Here is a 26,775-nt window from a genome sequence, read left to right as displayed (position 1 = left end):
CCCCACCACGAATGCTGGGAGACTAGTTTATTTCGAAATGTGCCCTCTTTTTCTAGAAATCCTCTTATTTTTAAAATTACCCCCTTCCTGAACAATTGGGAGAGGCTTGGAGGGGGGGCAGCCTTGTCGTTCAGAAGCTTTAGATATGTCATTGGGGGAAATGGCACGCTCATCATCAGCTATTTGTACAGCGCTGCGGAATTAGTGGCGCTATATAGAGAAGTCACTCACATCAGTCCCTGCCCCATTGAAGCTTACAGTCTAAATTCCCTAACATACACACACACACAGAGAAAGAGACTAGGGTCAATTTAATAGCAGCCAATTAAACTACCAGTATGTTTTTGGAGTGTGGGAGGAAACCAGAGCACCCGGAGGAAGCCCACGCCAACACGGGGAGAACATACAAACTCCACACAGATAAGGCCATGGTTGGGAATCAAACTCATGACCCCAGTGCTATGATACAGACGTGCTAACCACTGAGCCACCGTGACGCTCCAATGCGACATGACCATGCCCTTGGTATAATTTGGCCAATCCCCCTTTTTTACTGTCCTGATTCCCCAACTTTTCTTTTATTCATGTAATTTAAGAGACATGGCCTCCAAAACGGTACACAGTGCTCAAGGTGAGGTCTTACCAGTGATATTACAGTGTAAAGTGGCCTCTTGTCTGCTACAATTTCAAAGATATAATAATAATAATAATAATATGTAAGTAATATCAGCTTAGCAGCTACTAGATATACTATGTGGTATGTAATACACTTCACAGCTTTATAAATTATTAAGCTTGGAAAATTTTCACACTAAATAATGTTATTTATTATTATTATTTATACTTATTATTATATTGTATATTGTTATTTGTACCACAATGCCAATTAAAACATCAAAATAAAATGGATATAAAATATCAACCACGAAAACCCGATTATGAATTATTATTATTTATTTCCCTCTATTTTACATCTTTCTTTCTACTTTGTTTTTGCAATGTACTATTTTTTCTATGCAATAAAAATATTTAAAATACATGACAGACCCGATAGCGTTCGGGGCCATCGATGTTTCTTTGAAACCTCTGAACACAACATAGTGAAAATCTTACAGTCTAAATTCCCTAATACACACACACACACACACACACACACACACTGACAGACTAGGGTCAATTTTGATAGCAGCCAATTAACCTACTAGTATGGTTTTGGAGTGTGAGAGGAAACCGGAGCACCCGGAGGAAACCCACGCAAACACGGGGAGAACATACAAACTCCACACAGATAAGGTCATGGTCGGGAATCAAACTCATAACCCACCGCTGTGAGGCAGAAGTGCTAACCACTGAGCCATCGTGCAGGAGTGCAGAGCTGGTCCATCATTAGGGGATCTTATCAATGACTCTACAAGGAGCTCAGGTCCCTCGTTATGATCCAATTACACCATGAACTGGTGTTTCGACAATTTACAGCCACTCTGCTCGCTCATTGGGCCGGACATGTTCCAAGAGCTGACCATTAAGAAGAGAAGGGACAATGATCTGAACATCCTGTGTCATGGCGTCACACACTGTGCACCTTGGCCCATAAACTACAGCGATGCCAGATAATGATCCCATTGAAATAGATGGAGTCATTATCTAACATGTTGTAAAATGAGGTCATAAGGTGACTGTATGATGCCTGCGAGTGCAGTCATCTTATGACCACTGTCTCACTGGCCAGTCATTCTGAAGAAACACTAGGATAAAACTAGGTAACGACTACATAAGTGTGCTGGAGAGTGGCAGCCATTTTGTTGTAGCACAGACAATTTCCCAAAATAGTTACTTAATCCCTTTGGAAACACTAATGCTTAGACTAATAAGCTCGTACCAAAACCTGTCCCCAATTACGGAGAGTGGCAGCCATTTTCATGTAGAACAGGAGGCACAGCAGAAATACAGGAGATTAGTCACACTCGTTTATGTTAATAAATAATAGTTTCACAATAAGACAGAGTGACTGGTCCAAAGCCACAAGGAGCAGTACTAGGATTCGAACCAGGACTTCCAGCAAGTCTCGCAATGTCATTGCTATCCAGCCAATGCTTTCAAGTACAAATGTGTCATGTACCAGGGTGACAGGAATAAACAGTTCTGTCTGATGATATAAATACATGCATGAAAAGCACAGAAAGACCTCCCGAAAAACAAAGTAGTTAGTAAAATTTGCAGAAGGAAGTGTTGAAGCCAAAATATTCAACTGTTCAGAGGGTGGAAAATCCCTCACCCAGCTATGTTCATATTCTTCTAACCTTAATAAAAAGCCCTCTTACTCAGGTGATAAGTATTATTATTGCACTAATGTTCCAAAAAAAAAGTCAAAAGCTTAAAAAATAGTTTAGATTTATTAAAAAATAAGTAAAATGATTGAAAAACCTATGCATTAAAAAAATAGATTTTGACCTTTTGATAAGTCAGCCCCCTAATGTCGTCTAGTGTTACTGTACAATTAGTTATGTAGTAATCTGTATGTCATAATAGTCAGGGACAAAACAGATTCTAAATACAGCCGTAATGTCACAGTTGTAATGATAGAGAAATGAAAGAGACGTTCCAGGATTTTTCCTGTGAGATCAGATGAACTATTGGAGAAAGAGTTATAGTTTAAGCTTCCCAGCCAAGATATGACCACTGAGACCCCTGATTATAAATTACGCTGTTGGACCACTCTTCGTAAGATTGCACTGACCCACATCAGTTACTCGCAGTCATTGTCTAGCTTGTGCCAGACAGATGAAAGCTAACTGCTGATTGGCTGCTGTGGTTCAGGACAAAGGTGCTCAGGACCAGCAGTGTCCATAGATCTCTATGCAGTGTGCAGAGTCACCATCTTTTCAGCCGATGGTTATGACAGATGAAGAGCACAGATCTGAACGGTAAATCTTATAAAATGTGTATAGTGTGTACATAGGAATCGGGAGCACTTGATATGTATTTATAATAGAGATGCTCACTGACCCCCGTGAACTGGTTTTGGTTTTGGATTTGGATTAGCTTCGTGTTTTGGTTTTGGAAAAACCGCCCTCGTGTGTTTTGGTTTTGGATTTTTTAGAAAAATTCTTAAAATATGCTAAAATCACATAATTTTGCTCTTTTTCTGTTCCTACATTATAATTAACCTCAATAACACTAATTTAAGGTCATTTGCAGTCATTTTTACCACCTCACAGATCACAATATTATTTTCATACACTTTTGGACAAATACTGCAGCGACCTGGCTGGATGGTAAGCGACAGAGCAATGGCACAAACACACGGCAGTTCCTAGCACATCTAGGACACATTGGCACACAGCAGTGGCAGAAAAGAAAAATGGGGGTCCGCCCAGACTCCCACCCTCCATGATGTTGGATCTTAAAAAGGAATTCAAAACTCACGAGATCCGACTACGCTACGATGACGTTTTGCCTCGTTTTCAATTCTGAGAGCGCGCAAAAGACAGAGCCGGCTCGGCTCGGTACTCAGATCCCCTAAATTCGGGTGTGTTCGGTTCTCGAGGAACCGAGCCTGAGTATCTCTAATTTATAATAAACTAAACAACAACTCGCTAATAATAATAATAATAATAATAATAATAATAATAATAAACAATGCTACACAGTAGTATCACACTTAAGGCTGATGGATTGATGCTGAGTTACAGACCGTCGCTGGGACAAAAACCTTTTAGAACAGTCCCTACGATCTCTAATAGCCTCTAATGCTGCCAGGATTCGATTAGGAGCAGTGATTAAACTTGGCTGCTCTTAGTCAACTGTGCTCACAACTCCCCGAGCTTTCTGGTGTAAATAGAATATACCATAGTATACCTTGTTCAACACATGTTCTGTGTGTCTGATAACATCTCCTGGCACTAGGTAGGATTAGCGTCCTGAAATTCCCACAGTACATTTGTAACACTAAACTCTCAGGCCCCTTCCCGCTACCCTTAATCCCAGTCCCAGGCGCAATTCACGGCGGACTGCAGTAATGTAAGATTTTATTACAGAATAAATACATTATACACATACATAGCTCACCACACATAACACTATATTAGCAGTCCCCTCTAGGATATATATTATGTCAGTGCAATAGTAAGCTTCCTGCTCCTTCCAATGATATGACATATAAATCATTATAGTCTTGATATATGATCCAGATCACACATGAAATTTTGGTTTAGCGAAAAATGGGAGGAGTATCTAGCATAGAATATAACACAATAAGGCGAAGAAAGCACACAAACTAAAATATTATATATATGTATACATGTTAAAGAGAGGGTGTTAACACTTTCCTGAAGGCATGGTCATGTCATGTTGGGCCGTTCCATGCCCCCCAAGTCTGGTGAAGTGCAAGGCCTGCCAGTACTGGAATTTGAATATTCAAGATTTCCCCGCCCTCTTCTCTATCATTATTCCCGATAGAGACTGGTCCTGCTACAATAGCAGGGCCAACACCCCCATTTATTTCCTAGATCTCTAAGTCAGTTCTGGCTTCACAGAACCTCGGGGTAAATGTATCATTCTCCGTATTCTGCAAGTCGCCGGAAATTGGCGACTTTGCAGTGAAAATTTAAAGAGGCGAAACTTGCTTTTACAGGTCATCGCTGCTTTAAAATTTTTACTGCAACTTGCAGAATATGGGGAATGATACATTTACCCCCTGGACTGCTTTGGTCAGGACCTGGACTGATCCTATTGGTCAGGAGACTAACCAATGTGGTCCCCTTGCCACAGTGACAACCAGCTTTTCAGCACTGTACTCAACCCCCCAGAGGCCCTGCCCTGCAAAATGCCCCCTGGGTTGTGGGAGCTGGCATATTAACAAGATTAGGACACCTGAAATGGCAACTTTGCCATCCCAGTGGTCCCAGTATAACAGACAGGGGTCCTTGCCCATCTTACCAAGGAGTAAAAAAAAACACACTCACAATTTTAAAATAAACTTTAAACTTTATATATAATATGTAGAACATATAGGTTTTTTTTCCCCCCAGACAAATAATAGCAGCTTTAATCAGTTTATACAGATCGGAGCACAAAAAAATGATGTATTTAATGCTTTTTATTAAATTATTTTTTTCAGAGCTCTCCTAATATTAACGCCATACTGAGACTATTAACAGAGCAGTTATCGTGGCGGGACATGTACCATTGTGACACTTTACCAGCATGAGGAAGCAAAGAGGCGGCAATATGTAACACTGGCTGGGTTATTCCTAGTAAATAACGGTTACCCCCTTAATATATAGAGGGCGAAGCAAAAATCATTGCGGTTTTGGTGGGACTCACGCCCATGTCAGCAGTAAGGACAATCAACTATCCCCTTGTGCCCTGTCCTTAACTTAGAAACCATACTTGACTACTCTACCGGATTCCGCCCACTTCCCCACTTCATACCTCCCAAGTGTCCTGATTTCAGCGGGACAGTCCCAGTCTTTGGGCTCTGTTCCGCCCGGGGACATGTTTGTCACAGCATAGTCTGTGACCACGCCCCGTCACACAGTGGCCATGCCTCCTTTGCAATGTGACCACGCCCCCTGACCCGCTTCCGGGGACAGACATGTTTGGAGGTATGCTGCTAAAGAGCAGGGGGTAGGAACTACATGGCGGAATTCACTGCAAGCCGCGTTATCATTGCTCCTCCCCCGATAAGTGATGATGCAAATTGTGGCATCGTGCTGCAGGAGGCAAGGCCGTCATCCTGCCTCCTTCACCTGCTAGTTGGACCTTCCTTCAGCGATCTCCCAGAGGTAAGGACTAAAACATAGGCAAGTAAGAGAGACACCTTCAAACACTCTTTTTCGGACATAAAATCATACTTGCCAACTTTGGCAAGTTGGCCTCTGGGGGAAGTGAGCATGTGGGTGCGGGGGCTCGACGGAAGGCATCTATGGCCCCACCCCCTAACCGTTCATCACCATTGTGAGCCTATTACAGCCGGGGGCAGGGCCACGATGACCTGTGAATCGCATCATAAGCCCTGCCCCACACCAGTTAACCATCATTACTAGCCAGGAACCGGGAGGTTGACCTGCTCCCCCAGGAGTCTGGGCGGACTCCCAGAAATCCATGAGTCTCACGGATATTCCAGGAGAATAGGCAACTATGCATAAAACTGAAGCAGCACTTCCAGTATCATCCTGCGCACTGCGCAGTTGTGTGTGGATAGGTGCAGGCTCCACAATTTTAAGATGGTCTTTGCAGGATGAACAAATCCCGCCGTCTAATTTGGATCAATTAAAGCTTATTGTTTAATGGTTGCGATGAGCTGGTCTTACTGGAAGTCATGTCTCACTTAACCAAAAGTTTTAATACACCTCCACATCCTGTTCTGGGAGACACAGATCAATCAACGCGTAGAGCTTTTCAACCTGCAAAACTGTCTGGTTCTGTGTTTGATCTTCTTTGCACAACAGCGCTCAGAATGAGATCAAATCAGTGTTCGGGACAGTGATACGTTAATGTGCGTAATTAATTAGTGATTCTTATTTAGCCTGGCATTGAAGCCCCTCATTTGATATCATTGACCTTTCAGTCAATGAAAGTTTGAGAGATTAAAGAGGTTTTAAACTCCATTACCCGCCAAACCTATAAATTAGCTGAGATTACGATCTGCGACTGCCTCTTTAATGTTGCGTTATCTGTCTGAGCTGCAAAGCGACATCTAATGGAAGCCATACTGTTTTCCTGCTTTGCTAATGTAATTGGTTAAAGACCTTGCTGTCTGTATCTCCTCAGACTCAAGAAAGATCAAAGAGACAGTGTCCTTCTCATAATTAATACAGCAACGTGGTGCATGGATTATAAGAGAGACTCATTTTATTTGTAACTCACTGAGAACAGGTGACAAGTTAATGTACTGTCGCTGACTAGATGTGCTGGGGGCACCAGCTAGCTCTCAGTGGTTGAAGCAGTACTCTGTTGGAAGGCTGAGGGTAAATGTATCAAGCTGAGAGTTACCGGCAGGATTGAAAAGAGGACAGGTGACTTATACATGCCGACTCTTTCGGAATGTCCGAGAGGCTCCCGGAATCCAGAGTTCTCCTGGACATTCTAAAAGAGTTTGCAGCAGAGTAGTGGCCTCCAATCACCTTCTCACATCATGACACTGCCCCTGTCACATGCAGCCCTGTCCTCACTAACACATCACTCGTCTCCTGATATACTTTGTGCTGCTGGGGACCCTGCTCCTTCCACTATATAACTCTCAGTCTGTGGCTTCCTGCTGCCTCCATTCCTCTCCTCACATCATGTCACTGCCCCTGTCACCTACAGCCCTGTCCTCACTAACACAATCACAGACGTGGCCAGGCCGCTACCTCCTTCAAAATCAGCTCACTGGTCTCCTGAATGACTCTGTGCTGCTGTGAACATTTCTGTCATCTGATCGGCTACAGACTGTTCTACTCCCTCCCACTTCAAAACTGGGGATTTGCCGGTTTTTAAAAGTGTGACGGTGAGGTTCTGGTGGACAAGTGGTCATGGAACATGTATTGTGAGAAAAATAGTAGCTACCTGCCAGGAACTATTTACTATTTATTCTGAGTAACATTGCTTGAGATGTAATAAGAGCTCAAAGGGGTAGGATGCATAATATGAATGATGTTTTTTTGGAAGCTAATAGTGCGGTTGTTAAGATTAACCCTTTTGCTACCAGAGCTCCGTGCCATGATAGAAACTTTCAAATATATAGAGGATTATAACAAGGTACAGGAGGGAAACATTCTACAAAGGAAGAGAAGTATTAGAACACGAGGACATATACTGACACTGGGGGGGAAGTAGGTTCAAAGGACATGTGAGAAAAAACTACTTCACAGAAAGAGTAGTGGATAACTGGAATAACCTCCCATCAGAGGTGGTAGAGGATAATACAGTAGAGCAATTTCAACATAAGAATATCCTTACAAAGAACTAAGGACCATATAGGGTTTGAGGTTACAAAACTCCATATCGTCCTCTTGTAATCTGGTTCAAACTCCTAGGCAACCTCTCCCCGGGAATCCAACAGTCCCCAGTCAGCAGAGGGAGGACACCTCCAGGATTAGCCTGGAGATGTCCTGGTTATCTTAAGCTCAGTTACTGCTTGACTGGATACCGGAAAACTGAGCAAGGAGTGGACGTGCTAAACCTTCCTGCCCCCAACCAGCCCAACATTAAATAGTTACACCCCAAGCCCGACTTTAAAGTAATATTTTTGTTTAATAAATAGGCCTGCTACCCTCCAACCTGTGCCAAAAATAAATTAATAGCATTTCCATTAAATAAGTATGCCTAATTCCCCCAGCGAGTCCCGAGTATGAAGTTAAATGCAATTTCCCACAAAGAGCCTCAAAATGAATTTATTGTTCCACATTCCATTGATAGACTCTCCAAAGCCACATTACATTTATATCCTTTTACCGTCACTAACTTAATATTAATACCCCCACATAACATTAATACCCCCACATCCTCCACCAGCATTCAAATAAAATTAATACCCATTGCCAAACCCAATAAACAGTTTCCTGCTTTCCAGTTGAATTGGTGGATATATTCAGGGACAAGCATTTCCACACCTGACTTTGATCTTTGAAGTGGGAGAGGAGAAGAGAGAGGAAGAGGAAAGGGGAAAGAAGAGAGAGAGAGAGGGTTGGGTGGAATGGAATGAGAGGTGAGGAGAATGGGGAGGAGAGAGTGGAGGTGAGGAAAGAGGGAGGAGGAAGTGAGGGGAGGAGAGGGGGAGAGGAGGGATGAGGGCCAGGCGAGAGGGGAGGGGAAGAGAGAGGGACAGGAGGGTGGAATGGAAAGAGAGGTGAGGAGAAAGGGGAGGAAAGAGTGGAGGTGAGGAAGAAGTGAGGGGAGGAGAGGGGGAGAGGAGGGATGAGGGCCAGGCGAGAGGGGAGGGGAAGAGAGAAGGAGAGGGGAGTGGAATGGAAAGAGAGTTGAGGAGAAAGGGGAGGAAAGAGTGGAGGTGAGGAAAGAGGGAGGAGGAAGTGAGGGGAGGGAAGAGGGAGAGGAGAAGTGTAGGCCAGATGAGAGGGGAGGGGAAGAGAGAGGGACAGGAGGGTGGAATGGAAAGAGAGGTGAGGAGAAAGGGGAGGAAAGAGTGGAGGTGAGGAAAAAGGGAGGAAGAAGTGAGGGGAGGAGAGGGGGAGAGGAGGGATGAGGGCCAGGCAAGAGGGGAGGGGAAGAGAGAAGGAGAGGGGAGTGGAATGGAAAGAGAGTTGAGGAGAAAGGGGAGGAAAGAGTGGAGGTGAGGAAGAAGTGAGGGGAGGAGAGGGGGAGAGGAGGGATGAGGGCCAGGCGAGAGGGGAGGGGAAGAGAGAAGGAGAGGGGAGTGGAATGGAAAGAGAGTTGAGGAGAAAGGGGAGGAAAGAGTGGAGGTGAGGAAAGAGGGAGGAGGAAGTGAGGGGAGGGAAGGGGGAGAGGAGGGGTGTAGGCCAGGCGAGAGGGGAGGGGAAGAGAGAGGGACAGGAGGGTTGAATGGAAAGAGAGGTGAGGAGAAAGGGGAGGAAAGAGTGGAGGTGAGGAAAGAGGGAGGAGGAAGTGAGGGGAGGGAAGGGGGAGAGAAGGGGGGTAGGCCAGGGGAGAGGGGAGGGGAACAGAGAGGGAGAGGAGGAGAGAAGGAAGAGGGAGGGGAGTTGAAGGGGAGGTGAGGAGAGAGGGAGAAGAGCGGGAGGAGGGAGGGGAGAAGCAGATATCCAATCCAGAAGAGGCGGTTACAGCGCCGTGTACAGACATTAAGCTAGTGACTATTTGTCAGTGTAGGTTGTACATCAATTGCTGCTTAAGCGTGGGATCGCCATTGTCTTAAAAACTACAGTGTCAAAAGAGGGAATACATCATTAGCTGCTCATCGCATACCTAAATATGCACCTCATGCAGCGACACATGGTTTTGCTAAAGAGTAATATTACTCCTTCTAACCACATTTACACTTAATAATAATAAGGCCATAATGGCCGGTGCACATTAATATGAAGATTTCCTTTCCTGAAATGATATACACCCTCGCCTCACTATCTAATCTCTGCTTGTCTTTCTTCGTCACTCAACCACTGAACTGTTGGCCTATTTATGAATCCAAGGCTGCGGGTGATCGACAAACATATATTTTTATGTGTAATTACATGGACACACGTCAAATTATATGTGACAGCTGCACGTTAGCGGTGGGCCGCTGCACCTCACTCCCCACCGCGGGGGTTCATGCGAGGAGGCTGATAGCGTGCAGAGAAGAGGAGAGGGGTGATCCTAAACAGATCGTTAATGAGCTCTGCCCCTGGGGACATCCATTAAATAATATGCCAAGTGTTGCCTGTGTATGGAAAATCGATACCCTCCTCTCCCCTGGCTGGGGACCATAGTGGAGCGGTCTGAATTTCTAAAACAAAGGTCCCTTCACTCAGTCTCAGAGTGAATAGGTTAGCGAGAGCACTCTGAGGTGACCTGTCCTCCATTTTGTCTGGAGCGATAAACACCTGCAGCGTTTCTTCAGCTCGACTGTCCCACATTAAAATGGACCCCTGGTCACTTCCCATTAAACTAGCAATGCTTAGATGTTTGTATATATATATATATATATATATATATATATATATATATATATATATATATATATATTTATTAGAGATGCTCACTGACCCCCCGAGAAGTGGGTTTGGTTTTGGATTTGGATTAGCTTCGTGTTTTAGTTTTGGATTTTTTAGAAAAAATCCTAAAATATGCTAATCATCACATATTTTTGCTCTTTTTTTTGTTCCTACATTATTATTAACCTCAATAACACTAATTTCAAGTCATTTGCAGTCAATTTTGACCACCTCACAGGTCACAATATTATTTTCATACACTTTCGGACAAATACTGCAGCGAGCTGGCTGGATGGTAAGCGACAGAGCAATGACACCAACACACGGCAGTTCCTAGCACATCTAGGGCACATTGGCACACAGCAGTGGCAGAAAAGAAAAGTGGGGGTCCGCCCTCCCTCCCACCCACCGTTATGTTGGATCTTAAAAAGGAATCCAAAGCTCCCGAGATCCAAAATCCGACAACGTAAAAATGACGTTTTACCTCGTTTTCAATTCTGAGGGCGCGCAAAAGTACCGAGCCAGTTCGGGTGTGTTCGGTTCTCGAGGAACCGAGCCTGAGCATCTCTAATATATATATATATATATATATATATATATATATATATATATATATATATATATATATATATATATATATTGTACATTTTCTTCATATCATATGTACATATGTACTTTTCTACAAGCATTAGAAAGAGTGCAATATTAATTTGTTATGTTTTACATGAACCATTTAAATAATGCTATATTATTATAGTGATGCATTTTTTAAACGTATACATTTGTTTAAATGATTATTTTTATACTTTTTGAGGCGTCACAGGAGAAGTACCCCTCTGATCAAAGATAAGTAATTAAGTACTTACCACAATAGAAAAACAAACCATTATTAGTAAAAAGTTTTTTGTTTGCCTGTGTCAGGTGTATTTTTGTGTGAGAGGTGAAGTCCAGTTAATTGCGTCCATGCTCTCTGTGCTGTGGTGGAGATTAATCTTTCAGCACACAGACCTGTGGATGTATAAACAAGACAGAAAACTTAAAAGCTTTGTAAGCTGATAACTCCCAGTACGGAAGGGTCTAGCGCTCAGTCATCCAGTCCTCCCCTCCCCTCCAACTCCCTTTACACCCCTACAAGCTCATTACAAATACACCGGCTTCTTTTATTACAGGGCAATTAACCCTTTAGCCGCTACTGTCCTTGGGACAGAAGATGTAACTGCGTGGGATTGGGAGCGCCTGACAGTCCATGACGGCTTTTCTAGTGTCAATCACAGGGGGCCCCTGAGGGAGAGGTAACCCAACTCCTGTGGTGATTTGCGGTCAGCACTTGTAAAAGCTTTCAGTCATTATCACACCCTACTCTGCTACAAAATGGACTATAAGGCTGAGCATGTAACCTGTTGCCTCTCCCTGTGGGTACTGCCCACACCTGCGTCTAGGTGATGAATGGAGGCGTCTTAAAGACTCTTCCACTAGGAAAGAGTCCTGCTTCTTAATTTTTTTTTAATAAGTATTTATTTATTAGTGGAGATTGACAGCCATGTGTATTATATGTGTATGTGTATACAGTATATTGCATTGCTTTATGTGTTATCTGATGTTGCAGTCACTAAAGCCATTTTCACCAAGGCAATCTCTACTTTTGCATTTCCCCGACACTTAGGGTTCCAGGGGCTGGGTTGGGGGGGAGAGGGGAATTTCCCCCTGGGTTACTCCCATAGTGGGCTCCCTTGAGCTGGGTCAATGGGTTACCTGATTTTTTGTTCCTTTAAGTGTTCCTAATAGGCTGTTGTGTCGAGTGTCTCGCCCCGGGCTAAAATTTGCCATCTAGCCCCTGTTGGGTCTAATTATTAACTTTATTTAAAATGATTAGATAATTAGATACTACTTACTTTTTAATAGCCCGACAGATACTCAAAAATGTGTCAACAAAGTGCTGCGGAGTCCGTCTCTAAGCATCCATACTCAGATTTTTGTCTTTCTTTTAGTAGTTGCCAACAACACATAGGGATAGATTTACTAAACTGCGGGTTTGAAAAAGGTGGAGATGTTGCCCATAGCAACCAATCAGATTCTAGCTGTCATTTATTTAGTACATTCTACAAAATGACAGCTAGAAGCTGATTGGTTGCTATAGGCAACATCTCCACTTTTCCAAACCCGCAGTTTAGTAAATATATACTCCATAGAGTTCCTCTCTCTGTCAATAAGTAGAATTAAGTTGCTTGTTGCGCCGATAAAAATATACATTTTGGCTTTATTTCAACAAAAATATATCACGGGGCAGCTGGACAATACCCAGCTGCTTCAGCGATACCAGCCCAGAGCGGAAAGTGTTTTTTTCCACTCATTCATGAGAAAATTTTTAAAAAAAACAAAAAGGTCAAAAAAATATATTACATTTTAGAAAAATACTTTAAAACCTTTACTTGTTAAATGCTTTATTCATGTGATAAAGCATTTTTTTTTTCAGTTATTTTAATATGTCATTGTCTGTTTTCAGTTCACAAGCAATCAGGCTTCTTGCCCGAATACTAAATCCTTTTAAAAAATACTTTGCAACAATACGGAACTGACTAGTTCTGTGCAGTTGGTCTGTATTATAGATTAGGGTAATGTATGAGATACAGAGCAGAAGACATTTATACCCTGTTGTGATGTGACATGCCTTACGACGCCCGCTATATGAGGCATATTAGGGTCACGCTCCTGGCACAGAGACGTGGGGTAACATGGACTCATTTGAGAGGAGCTTTTTCTGCTCTGGATGATTGACGGTCAAGGCCGAATAGTGGCGTTTTTCTATGTCTCACGTGTGTGTCCTTGCATGCCTGAATTGGTCGAATCGGATTTAGTTGTGTGTGAGAGAGATATTAAAATGCACCACTCGTGGTGAAGGAACGGCGAACTTGAAGGCGTTCCCTGATTTACGAGTTGTCACAGGGACGATTCACAGCTCAAAAGTCCTTGACACACCAGAAGTCACATTACTGATGATTTTCAGTTCAATGCCGCTTGTTTATTCAATCGACATGACCCGAATAGCACATAACTGAATACATCTAAACCAACGTATATAAATGTCAAATACTTACCAGCTTTTCATTTTTTTGGCACTACATATGACCCTACCCCCATGGCAAACTGACGTGAAGACTTCATTTCACTGGACGGTGCCAAAGTGACGCGTTTCGCCTCATCGAGGCCCCACGTCGCTTCAATATGAAGTGGGCAGGATGCGGGAGAACTGCCTGCTCTCACGGGAGACATACCCGGAATTCGGGAGCCTCCTGAGCATTTTGGGGGTCTCCCGGGCATTCCAGGATAATGGGCAAGTATGTGTTATATTACAAGCCTCCCTATTGAACAAGAAGTAGTACTGTGCGTGCCAGTCGGTCAATACCAGAGCTTAATTTTTGCTGGAATGCTGCCAAATGGCATTTTTTATACTCAGAACGTGAGACAATCCTATTATACTGCTCAGATCTACTTCATACATATGTATGAATCCCTGTCTCTATTGCATATGTTACTAATTTACATTGGAATATTTAATTTTTACATTGGTAGATGCTGTACCGGACCTATAAATGCGCTCTCCTGTATAAAATGCCCGTGGTAGGACCACCAACTCCAAAGACCGCAACACGATAAGTTTTGTTGTGTTGGAGAAACAGACTTTGCATCTCGCCAAAAACTGGCACCATCCCTGAATTGATCCCTCCACCCCCCCTTTGAATTTCAATTAACACTTAATCTTGTAAAAGGAAATCTTGTTTATGCGTGTGGGCTTGAGATCCACCTACAACACCCCCCCCCCCCTCCCCCAGATCCTACTTTTAATATATGCTAATTCTATGCACTTTACAATAAATCCACCGCATTCGCACAAATGTAATTTCATGGTGTTAGAGTACATCATCATCATCACTAACTATTTATATAGCGCCACTAATCCTGCAGCGCTCTACAGAGAACTCACTCACATCAGTCACTGTCCTATTGGAACTTACAGTCTAAATTCCCTAACATACAAAAACACAGACTAGGGTCAATTTGTTAGCAGCCAATTAACCTACCAGCATGTTTTTGGACTGTGGGAGGAAACCAGAGCACCCGGAGGAAAGCCACGCAAACACGGGGAGAACATACAAACTCCTCATAGATATGGCCATGGTCGGGATTTGAACTCATGACCCTAGTGCTGTAAGGCAGAAGTGTTAACCACTGAGCCACCATGCTGCCCCAAAGCCTTTGCTTTCTTAAATGACTCTTAAATGACTCTTAATAAGGTTGGGTACACACTACAGAAAAATTCTCCTGATGCGATATCCTTAACGACTTGCAATATCCTTAACCAACGATTAAAAAAAACAAGTCCCGATCAGCAGCCGATTCCTGTGTACACACTATATACGTTTTACACGATTTACCGTCAGATCTGTGCTCTTCATCTGTCATAACCATCGGCTGAAAAGATGGTGACTCTGCACCCTCCATAGAGATCTATGGACACTGCCGGTCCTGAGTGCTTACACACTGCAGGATCGAAAGACGGAACGACATCGTTTTATCGTTTATAGAGATTTTTAGTCAGTTTATAAAATCAAATCAAACGATACGATGAGCTTTGGAACAATAATCGTTCATCGTTGGAGCATACACACTAATACGATATCGGGCTAAACAGTTGTTTATCGTGTGATTGGCCCGATAATCAGCTGAAACCCTGTAGAGTGTATACCCAGCCTTAGTATATATAATAGCTTGCAGAATGAGAGAAGTGATATTGGGCAGTTTCTCTGTGTTAATAAGTTTCTGGTCAGGGACACAAAATTTTGCAACAGTCACCCAAACACAGTGGTTAAGAGCGGCTGCAAAACACATCACACTGCAGGGGCGAACGGAGGATTGTCGGGGGGGGGGGGGGGACCCCAAACCCCCCCCCCCCCCCCCCCGCGAGAGCTGCCGCGCATGCGCAGCAGCTCCGTTTCTTCAGCGCTCGCGAAGAAGCGTCCGCGGCGGTGCTGTATACACTACAGCACCGCCGCGGATGCCTCTTTGACAGCGCCGCGGCTGCTGTATAGGACAGTGCAGCTATAGCGGCCACTTAGTTAGCGCAGGGGGGGGTTTCTGGAGACTCAGAAACCCCCCCTGCATGCGCCACTGCACTCAGACATACTACATATGTAAAATTGCGTTTGTAATGAAACTAAACAGTAAATAGTTAGAATAAAGGTTCCGTCTACTTTGTTTTGTGAAAACACTGAATATTTTTACTCTTGCAAAAACACAGCCTGTTACACCATAACATCTCTCCCTCCTGCTGATTCCTAGTTCCTGTTGTTCCATCCCACTGACCATATCTGTAACAAACTTTGATTTTTTTATATATATTTCCTGTCAACAAGGTGTTATCATAACTTCTTGTATGCTTACTTTCTCTCTCCAGAGACCCCCCCCCCTTATAGGCTGACATAACTTTCTAGTGTGTTTCAAGACAGTTTACAGCTAAATTGATTAACCCAAGAGGAGGGGGAGAGAGAGAGAGCGAGGGGTAAGGATAGTTAACCCTGTCTCTGCTGGGGAGAATACGGAGAGAATTTAACTCTTTTACAACAGGGAGGGTCTATCGGCCGTGATTGCGCTCTTTAAGAGCTGGGTGGGTCTAGAACAAAGACCCCTTTAGCGGATACACCAACCAATATTAAAAACACAAAGGTTAACTTACTAAAAGTCCATTGGTTTGAGTTTTCTCATCAGAGCGATGCAAGGCAAAAAGTATTTTTCTCTATGTCAAAAAATGTATAAGGCTGCGTAATACTAGGTTCTGAGCATCGTATCGTGTCCAATCTATTTATTAGCCAGATCAAATCATATCAATGAAATGTTTGTAGCAGCACAGAGTATTTCAGAGGGGGGCATGCTGATCTTGTGATTGTGTTAGTGAGGACAGGGGGAATAGGCAGTCTGTGCATTAGAGACAGAACAGAGACAACCAGGGAGCCACTTGCTAAGAGTTAAACAGTGGAAAGAGCAGGGTCCTCCAACAGCACAGACCTAAGAAATGTGAACAAATGACCACTTTATAATTATTATTATTATTATTATTATTATAATTGTCATTTATTTTTATTGCCACAATATTATTAGACTTCATATGTTTCATTCAGAGCATAAACACAGTTTAATGCACACAAATAAATTCCGTCATTAGTAGAGACGCTCACTTTGTTTTAAAGTCATTTTTGAACCGTTTGCGTCAAATCAACTCTAAATATTCTCAAACTTTAAATACACCACAGACTGGTTGGAGCTGATTCAAAGACGTTTGAGAGTTAATGGATACATTCTATAGTATTATTAACAGTTTTCCATACGACTGACAAACTCAAACTTCAAATGCAAACAGTATTTATAATGTTAAAATACGATCAAATGTAACCAATAAGCTCATACATGCAACATTTTCTAGTTTATTTTAAAGCATTTGGTTTGAAATGCGAGTATGGAACTTGAACTTTAAAACACAAAATCCAGGTGTGACCGTCGAACTCAAATTGAATCAAGCCAAAAAAAAACATGTATATAACGTAATAAGTTTGAGGCTCCTTAAACCAGACAAATTCAATCGCGTTTTGAACAGGTTTGAATAATTTGAGCATCCCTAGGCATTTGTTACATACTTATAATAATATTGTTATAAAGTATTAATAAAACATTCTAAAAAATAATATAATGCCATACGTTTGTATACCCTACACTACCAAGGTGGAGGTTTTATCCAGTACTCATTATCAGGAATACGGATTGTTGATCCAACTAACCCCTCACCTACTCTGCTCGCTCTTCCCTCTCTCCCCTGGTATCACCGTTCCCTCTTGTGTCTGTTTCGTCCACCCTCCCTTAGGATGTAAGCTTGTTTGAGCAGGGCACTTCTTCCCTTGTGTCTCCACACCTGTTCTTCTGCTCCGTCCTTACTCCATTTGTCTGTCCCGGAGTTTCTGAAACACTGGTACTTTGTGTTTACTGTTCTGTACTGTTTAACCCTGTATGGTCTACTGTTTGTACTACGTACGGCGCTGCGGACACCTTGTGGCGCCTAACAAATAAATGATAATAATAATAATAATAATAACTAGGAACACACAAATGTTTTTCTTACTTTTTTATTTTGCAAAAGGTTTTACAATATTAGGTGGAAATTTTACAGAAATCTCCACCGAAAAGTCTCACGGAGACACTTCGTGGCTAATTGAATTCCCCCTTAGTCATAGTATTTACTGTGTGTAGTTTAATCGTAAAGACATTTCGATATTATTGACATTTTCAAGATCCGACTTCTCGTTTACTGATTGTCCGCAAATGTGCGTATGATCAGCACCCATGCCATATAGCGCAAATTTAAATACCAATCCATTCACAAACAGGAATTTGCCTCTTTTCGCATACATGCTTAAGATATATACTTTCAGAACTTATTTTAATTGACATAGGCACCCCGGTTCAGCTAACGCTTATTAAAAACAGCACTGGTACTGTTCTGTTCCTGCTCAATCTCTAACTGATGTTGAACGAACAGCCGTGCGGTCCTATAGTAGCACAAATACTACACCTTGGGAGGTAATCCATCACTCCATCTAACTGCCGGAACTCCCTTTCAAAGCATTCCATTAAAACATCAACCCAGCGGGAGAGCCTTGTCATTAGCCGGGACAGTGCCATTAAAGACGGGACCATTATACATGTTTACCATAATTTCTTGATTGTTAAAATTACATGGACTTTTTATTTCTAACAGAATTAAGAGTTGCATGAGCTGGTAATAAATTTAATAATGCAGAAAAATGTGGATCTTTAAAGTGACAGTCCGCTATATCGAAGATGTGTAGGTTGAACGGTATATTTGCTTTGCAAGAAGAATTTAAACATTACCGTCCAATACAAAAATTCTTTAAAAAAAAAAAAAAAAACAAGTTGAAATTCATTTTAAAAAGAGTTCATAGTTGGGACTGTTCATTTAACAAAAGCAGGATATTATTTATTAATATTGTATTTAGTGCCGTAGACAGAATGGTTTTCCTGCCTAGTCAAGCGTTTGGTGCCTGAGATAGTGGAAGATAAGATAGTCTTGTCCAAAGCGGACACACAGGGACATGGGACAGGGAGGACAAGTGGGGCGATGGCCTTGGACGCTGTGGTGGATCGGGAAATGAAGGCTGCCGGGAACCATGATTGCGCAATATACCATAGTGACACCACGGTAATTAAAATAACAGTAAGTAAACATGGCTAATTTTTATTAATGCGGCTTCAGTGGCACCAAATCTTGGTCTTGGCGCGAGTACCATACTTCCTCGCAACAGCCAGATAATATAGAGCAGGTGTGTAGAACATCTTAGATACAGCTATAGCGGAATGTTCCGCCACTGAGTTCTGCAACGCATAGAAGGATAGAACAGTCATAGTATAGATTGCACATATCAGCAACAAATATTTTCTTTGGCTGCTGACTTAATAGTAGTTTGATAAATCACACAAACGGATGAATACAGAGAATTGTATACTATATGGATATCATCATCATCACCATTTATTTATATAGCGCCACTAATTCCGCAGCGATGTACAGAGAACTCACTCACATCAGTCCCTGCCCCATTGGAGCTTACAGTCTAAATTTCCTAACATACACACACACACACAGACAGACATAGAGAGACAGACTAGGGCCAAATAGATAGCAGCCAATTAACCTACTAGTATATTTTTGGAGTGTGGGAGGAAACCGGAGCACTCGGAGGAAACCCACGCAAACACAGGGAGAACATACAAACTCCACACAGATAAGGTCATGGTCGGGGATTAAACTCATGACCCCAGTGCTGTGAGGCAGAAGTGCTAACCACTGAGCCACCGTGCTGCCCACTGAGACACCCTGCGCCAATAATCTGCGTATGTGTGTAATGTTGCAGCTATGGGTGAGCAACAAGCAAAAATATTCAGGGTAATCAACATATGCCAAATATATCAGCCAATAAGCTTGAACTATACTGAAGTTCATCAATTTTACTATTTGTACCAGGGGTCGAAGTGGAAACAGAGAAGTGGCGGAATGGAAAACGTAAATGAATGGAAGTTCATCGTTTTACTAAATTAATATTTTGATTTTTATAATGGTGTTGAACTTTTCATTGCACAGTGCTGATGATAACACATTTGTGCCTATTATTCACAAATGTGAATATTGTGACACTTTAGAAGAAGATGGTTTGCATCCAATATGCATTGTTCCGAGTACAGAATTAAAAGTTGAGCCCTTAACCAGCTGCTGTGGAACCACAAGTCCCAGGGTGCCCACATGTCTCACGGAGAGCCACAGTTTGGTCAGGAATGATTTAGAACATGAATATTACCAATATTATCAATATTACCATGATGCTCTGGAAAATACAGTTTGTTTAGCAGGTAGAATATGATCCACCAAAAGGTATCACAACCTGCAAACTATACACACAGAATGGTTTAATCGGTTGGGCATGAGTGACGTCTGTAATCTCTGGTGTTCTGAAGGAGTTACAAGCTCAACAAACTCAAGTTCTCTACATTCTGACTCAGAATGCTGCATTGTATAGTGATTCCAGGTCTACAGATTACCTCAATCTCTCTATACCTTACACCCCTCACAGAGTGTAACAGTGACAGCTACTGAGGTCAATAATACCTTACAGGACTGACTCTGTGCTGTGACAGACATTTAAACAGACACAAGAACGTAGAGAGGTACAGTCACTGTCCTGTCACAATCAGGGAAAACTGTTTAGAACTGATGAACTATTGATAAAGTTAAATAAACTATCTGAAGAGTTTTTCAAAATTCAATATTATAACCTAGCAGTCAGCTGAACGAATAAGTGTCTGCTTAGTAGACGATTTTAGCGAATATCTATCTATCTATCTATCTCATATCTAAACTATCTAGCTATCTCTAGTTATCTCATATTTATTTATCTATCTATCTATCTCATATCTATCTCATATCTATCTATCTATATATCTAATATCTATCTATCTATCTATCTCATATCTATCTAATTATCTCATATCTATCTATCTATCTCATATCTAATCTATCTAGCTATCTCTAGTTATCCCATATCTATCTATCTTTCTATCTATCTATCTAACTATCTAGCTATCTATCAGCTATCTCATATCTATTTATCTATCTATCTAGCTTACTAGCTATTTGAGTTGAGGAAAGTTTCCGAATTTCGTGCAAATTGAACCTCCAGGCAGAACGTCCCTTTCTGCAGAGGCTCGAAGTACAAATATTCCATGGACCACTTTTGAAATATTTGCTTATCTATCCAGCTATCTATCTCATATCTTTTTATCTTATATCTATCTAGTTCCATCCATTAGATTACAAGCTCTTTGGGGCAGTGCCCCCATTCCTCATGTGTCCTTGGAACTTCGTTTATTCGACCGTGTACCTTAAAGTTTAATTGTAAATATAACGTTTTTCCGGAGCTATATCTGTCTGTTTACCTATCGGTATCTATCTATCTAATATCTATCTATGTCTATCTATCTATCTAATATCTATCTATCTCATATCTATCTATCTATCTAATATCTATCTATCTCATATCTATCTATCTATCTAATATCTATCTATCTATCTAATATCTATCTATCTAATATCTATCTATCTCATATCTATATATCTATCTATCTCATATCTATCTATCTATCTATTTCTATCTATCTATCCATATAGATATATTTCTGAAGGAAAGCACTCTCCGACAAGCAGAAGCTAACCCAGCATACCACCGCACATAGATACATGTAATTGATGTTTGTTATATGTATGAGCCCAACACTTATATCACATTGACACCATCAGACTTTATAGTACATAGGGGCCACAATGTTGTTTTTCTCTTTACATAGTTGTCGCTGCCTCCAAGTTCCCCCACTGTTATCACAGACAAACTTCTGTTCTAAAACTTCTACAGCACAAGCCGAAGTCTCAAAGCTTTAAAGTAGAACAGAGGGAAAGGCGACACTTACGCTTCTGTGATATTCTCCACATCTCTGAAAAGCGAGATGTTGCTGATGGTGTTGGGCTCCAGACACTGAATCAAGGTCCCGTAACACCTGCAGTACTCGGGGCAAGAGGTGGCCCCGTTGGGCATGACGATGAGGAGGAAGAGGCTAGCCAGCATCCAGCAGGTGGGACGTACGACTTCCAAAATCATTGTAGCATCCAAGCAGGACCCCGACCTCTCCATCTTCCAAGAGGTTCGTCTTCACTACCTCTCCCCGCTGCTCATCGCTCTGAGCTCATTCTACCACTGCTAACACACTCAGTGAGAGGAGACAACCCCCCCCTCCTGCTTTCTCCAACCCTCAGGCTGCTCCCATTTGAGCTCTAGAGGCATCTGCCCCAGTGTAGAGGCGAGTGCATCAGTTTAGGATGAGGAGGGGCTGAATTTCCCTCACTGGACACACACACAGCAAAGTGGTGTCCACATTAATAAATACTTAAAGACAGCAATCAAGATGTCCACGGTTAATATTTATTTCTCATTTGTGTCCCTCAAGTAGATTGACCCTCTGCATCTCAGGATAGGGATGACACATTACTATCCCACCACATCAGGAAGACAGGCAGTGACTGTCAGAAGCAAGCCGGGATCATTAAGGGAAGAGACGAGCATGTACCTAAGGAGAGAGGGAGAGTCGGGCTGCTTTGCATTGTTCTGGAGGCTGAGGGGGAAAACTGTAATTGAAAAGCAACATGTCGATGTAGAAAGGTATTTGCAGTTTGTTTAGATAACAAATGAAGCAGATCTAAATTCTAGAAGTGAGAAAAATAATCTACGTACAGATGAGAAGGAAAGATGGACAGTTTAGAGAAGGCAGCATATATATATGTTTTTTGTGCAGAAGGTTCAGGTTTTCATACAGGCAAACTAAGCGTCTGCCTAGGGGCAGAATAAAAGTTGCGCAGTCAGTTTAATCTTCATTCTGTTGATACTCGGTCCCTATTTATGAAAAATAATTACGACAATAAGGATATCTTTTGTTTTGGTTCCTGCTTATGGCGGCAATAAAGAATCGCTTCTCGCTAAATATGCCACAATATTTTCATTATAAATTGAGCGAGAAGTGCATTAGTTTTTTTATTGCGGCGTTAAAAAATGTTTCTGTAGATTTGCCCGTGCCTGGGACCAGTTTGGGCGTTCAGTGCCACTAATAAAAGCGCAAATAAGTGGTTTAAAAACAAAAAAGATAAAATATACAAATAAATGAATTAGTTAAAAAGAAAATATAAATATTTATCAAAGAAAGAAAAGCTCTATTGGCAGCGAAAATGGGCGTTTTCACTGACGATAGGGCTTTTTTTTTAAATTGTCCCATACATTAAGGGGTTACCTCTGGTGATAGCACTCCAATTGCCAGCCTTTACCCCACTGGTGGTAAGATTGTACCACCACAATACTTTTGTTCTGTTATCTCAGTATAATAAAATCGGGACTGTTCCACTTAAATCAGGACAGTTGGGGGGTATATCTAAATCATACTTGCCTACTTTGAGGAATGTCAAAGTGGTGGGAGGGCAGAAAGGGGTCGGGGCATGGCGAGTCGCATCATTGTGTTAAAATTGGCATTTTTGTTGCGGGGGCGGGGTCAAAATGATGCAATTTGACATGAATCTCATCATTGAGGCCCCTTGGGGATAGGATGCGGAAGACTAGTCTGCTCTCCCAGGAGTCCGGGAGAATTTGGGAGTCTCCCGGACATTCCAAGAGAGTAGGCAAGTATGATCTAAATGCAAAAATATTGTTAAAAGCGACATGTTCAATGTCATCTGGCAGGAGGCAGAACATGCTGTGCTGTGCAGTTCTACAACACTGAAGAGCCAGAGGAACTGATAAAAGTAGTGTAAGTAACTGAAGGTCCACTTACATTGCAGTTTGTATTCTGCCCTGTCTGCTTCTCCTCTGTATCTTCTCCAGAGCAGTGCAGGGGAGTGGAGTCCATTCACATGGGGAGCTGGTATTCTATCCTGTCCGCTTCTTCTCTGTAACTTCTCCACAGCAGTGCAGGGGAGAGGAGTCCATCCACGTGTGAAGCTTGTATTCTGCCCTGTCTTCTTCTCCTTTGTAGCTTCTCCACAGCAGTGCACGGGAGGGGAGTCCATCCACGTAATGAGCTTGTATTGCCATTCAAAGTATAAAGGCTATGTAATCACAAGTTTGATATTAAAAGGTATCTTACTACACTAAAAAATACACAAAACAATCATCATCATCGCCATGATATGGAGGAGCATGAATACAGGGGGTGGCCATGATATGGAGGAGCATGAGTACAGGAGGCGGCCATGATATGGAGGAGCATGAATACAGGAGGCGGCCATGATATGGAGGAGCATGAATACAGGAGGTGGCCATGATATAGAGGAGCATGAGTACAGGAGGTGGCCATGATATGGAGGAGCATGATTACAGGAGGTGGCCATGATATGGAGGAACATGAATACAGGAGGTGGCCATGATATGGAGGAGCATGATTACAGGAGGTGGCCATGATATGGAGGAGCATGAATACAGGAGGTGGCCATGATATGGAGGAGCATGAATACAGGAGGTGGCCATGATATGGAGGAGCATGAATACAGGAGGTGGCCATGATATGGAGGAGCATGAATACAGGAGGTGGCCATGATATGGAGGAGCATGAATACAGGAGGTGGCCATGATATGGAGGAGCATGAATACAGGAGGTGGCCATGATATGGAGGAGCATGAATACAGGAGGTGGCCATGATATGGAGGAGCATGAATACAGGAGGTGGCCATGATATGGAGGAGCATGAATACAGGAGGTGGCCATGATAAGGAGGAGCATGAATACAGGGGGTGGCCATGATATGGAGGAGCATAAATACAGTGGGGGGGGGGGCATTATATGGAGGAGCATGAATACAGGAGGTGTCCATGACATGAAGGAGCATGAATACAGGGGGTGACCATGATATGGAGGAGCATGAATAGAGCGGGTGGCCATGATATGGAGGAGCATGAGTACAGGAGGTGGCCATGATATCGAGGAGCATGAATACAGCGGGTGACCATGATATCGAGGAGCATGAATACAGTGGGTGGCCATGATATGGAGGAGCATGAATACAGCGGGTGGCCATGATATGGAGGAGCATGAATACAGCGGGTGACCATGATATGGAGGAGCATGAATACAGTGGGTGACCATGATATGGAGGAGCATGAATACAGCGGGTGGCCATGATATGGAGGAGCATGAATACAGCGGGTGACCATGATATGGAGGAGCATGAATACAGCGGGTGACCATGATATGGAGGAGCATGAATACAGTGGGTGGCCATGATATGGAGGAGCATGAATACAGCGGGTGACCATGATATGGAGGAGCATGAATACAGTGGGTGACCATGATATGGAGGAGCATGAATACAGCGGGTGACCATGATATGGAGGAGCATGAATACAGCGGGTGACCATGATATGGAGGAGCATGAATACAGCGGGTGGCCATGATATGGAGGAGCATGAATAGAGCGGGTGACCATGATATGGAGGAGCATGAATACAGCGGGTGGTCATGATATGAGAGAGAAGCAATAGTCCCCGCCCCGGCTATGATATGGGACAGAATCAACACGGGGAGAGTCATTGTATTGAAGAGGTTCAATATGAGGGACCATGATTTAGGAGAGAATTCATATGGGGGCATGGCAGGACAGTCCTGGGGGTAAATGTATCAAGCTGAGAGTTTTCCGGCGGGTTTGAAAAACCAATCAGATTCTAGCTATCATTTATGTAGTACATTCTACAAAATGATAGCTAGAATCTGATTGGTTGCTATAGGCAACATCTCCACTTTTCAAACCCGCCGGAAAACTCTCAGCTTGATACATTTACCCCCTGATCTTTGTTCTGCAGTGTTGTATCCAGGCTCTGGTTATAATTACAATAAGGAATCATCATGATCCTAAATATGTATTTCTTAGTAGTAATATTAGCAATTAATTTGTAGTCACCCAGAATGTCTCCATGCTGTCGCTTCTTTTCCTCTGTCCCTTTCACTTCCTGGTCACATGTCTGTCCTGTGTTGATGTATTCTTAAAATGACGAGTGTAATATATATCATACGTGCCAACGTGTTATTCCTCCCCTCAGGGAGATCTAGGAGGGGAGGGCAGGTTTTCAAAGGGGCAGCCTAATTCTTTATGGTGCTGGTAGCACTGAACAGCCCTGATCTGAGGCTAGAACTATGACTAGAACTATGACCAGGATAGAACCATGGCCAGGATAGAACCATGGCCAGGATAGAACCATGGCCAGGATAGAACCATGGCCAGGATAGAACCATGGCCAGGATAGAACCATGGCCAGGATAGAACCATGGCCAGGATAGAACCATGGCCAGGATAGAACCATGGCCAGGATAGAACCATGGCCAGGATAGAACCATGACCAGGATAGAACCATGGCCAGGATAGAACCATGGCCAGGATAGAACCATGGCCAGGATAGAACCATGGCCAGGATAGAACCATGGCCAGGATAGAACCATGGCCAGGATAGAACCATGGCCAGGATAGAACCATGGCCAGGATAGAACTGTGACCAGGATAGTATGACCAGAATAGAACTCCGGCCAGGAAAATATATGGCCAGGATAAATCTATGACCAGGATAGAACTATGACTAGGATAGATCTATGACCAGGATAGAACTATGGCCAAGATAGATCTATGACCAGGTTAGAACTATGACCAGGTTAGAACTATGACCAGGTTAGAACTATGACCAGGTTAGAACTATGACCAGGTTAGAACTATGACCAGGTTAGAACTATGACCAGGATAGATCTAAGACCAGGATAGAACTATGACCAGGTTAGAACTATGACCAGGATAGAACTATGACTAGGATAGATCTATGACCAGGACAGATAAATAAACAAATGTAGCAGCAATAACAAATCAAGATAAAAGCGCGAAACAGTGGAACATAGAACTGAGTGATGAATCAAGTGGACGGAGATTAAAAACTGAGATTTGTGTACATAATTAGTTGGCCTCAGTTAACAAACCAAG

At 42.7% G+C, this 26,775-nt stretch overlaps 1 protein-coding gene across 2 annotated transcripts in view; it reads right to left on the bottom strand.

The window, feature by feature from the left end:
* Positions 1–26,775, bottom strand: part of NTRK1 (neurotrophic receptor tyrosine kinase 1) — a 111,801-nt gene that overhangs the window by 58,826 nt on the left and 26,200 nt on the right. The window contains exon 1 of one of the 2 annotated variants that reach the window (XM_075193376.1): positions 21,693–22,040. The exons of the other annotated variant lie outside the window; for it this stretch is intronic. Within the exon in view, the coding sequence (XP_075049477.1) occupies positions 21,693–21,913 (221 nt within the window). The 5' untranslated portion in view covers positions 21,914–22,040. Of the gene's footprint in view, positions 1–21,692; positions 22,041–26,775 lie in introns of those variants that run through there. 2 annotated transcript variants of the gene reach the window in all.

This window comes from Mixophyes fleayi, chromosome 12 (genome assembly GCF_038048845.1).
Source record: "Mixophyes fleayi isolate aMixFle1 chromosome 12, aMixFle1.hap1, whole genome shotgun sequence".
NCBI classification, from domain to species: Eukaryota; Metazoa; Chordata; class Amphibia; order Anura; family Limnodynastidae; genus Mixophyes; species Mixophyes fleayi.
The sequence above is the reverse complement of the archived record's forward strand: the minus strand, read 5'-3'. Positions and strand labels throughout refer to the sequence as shown.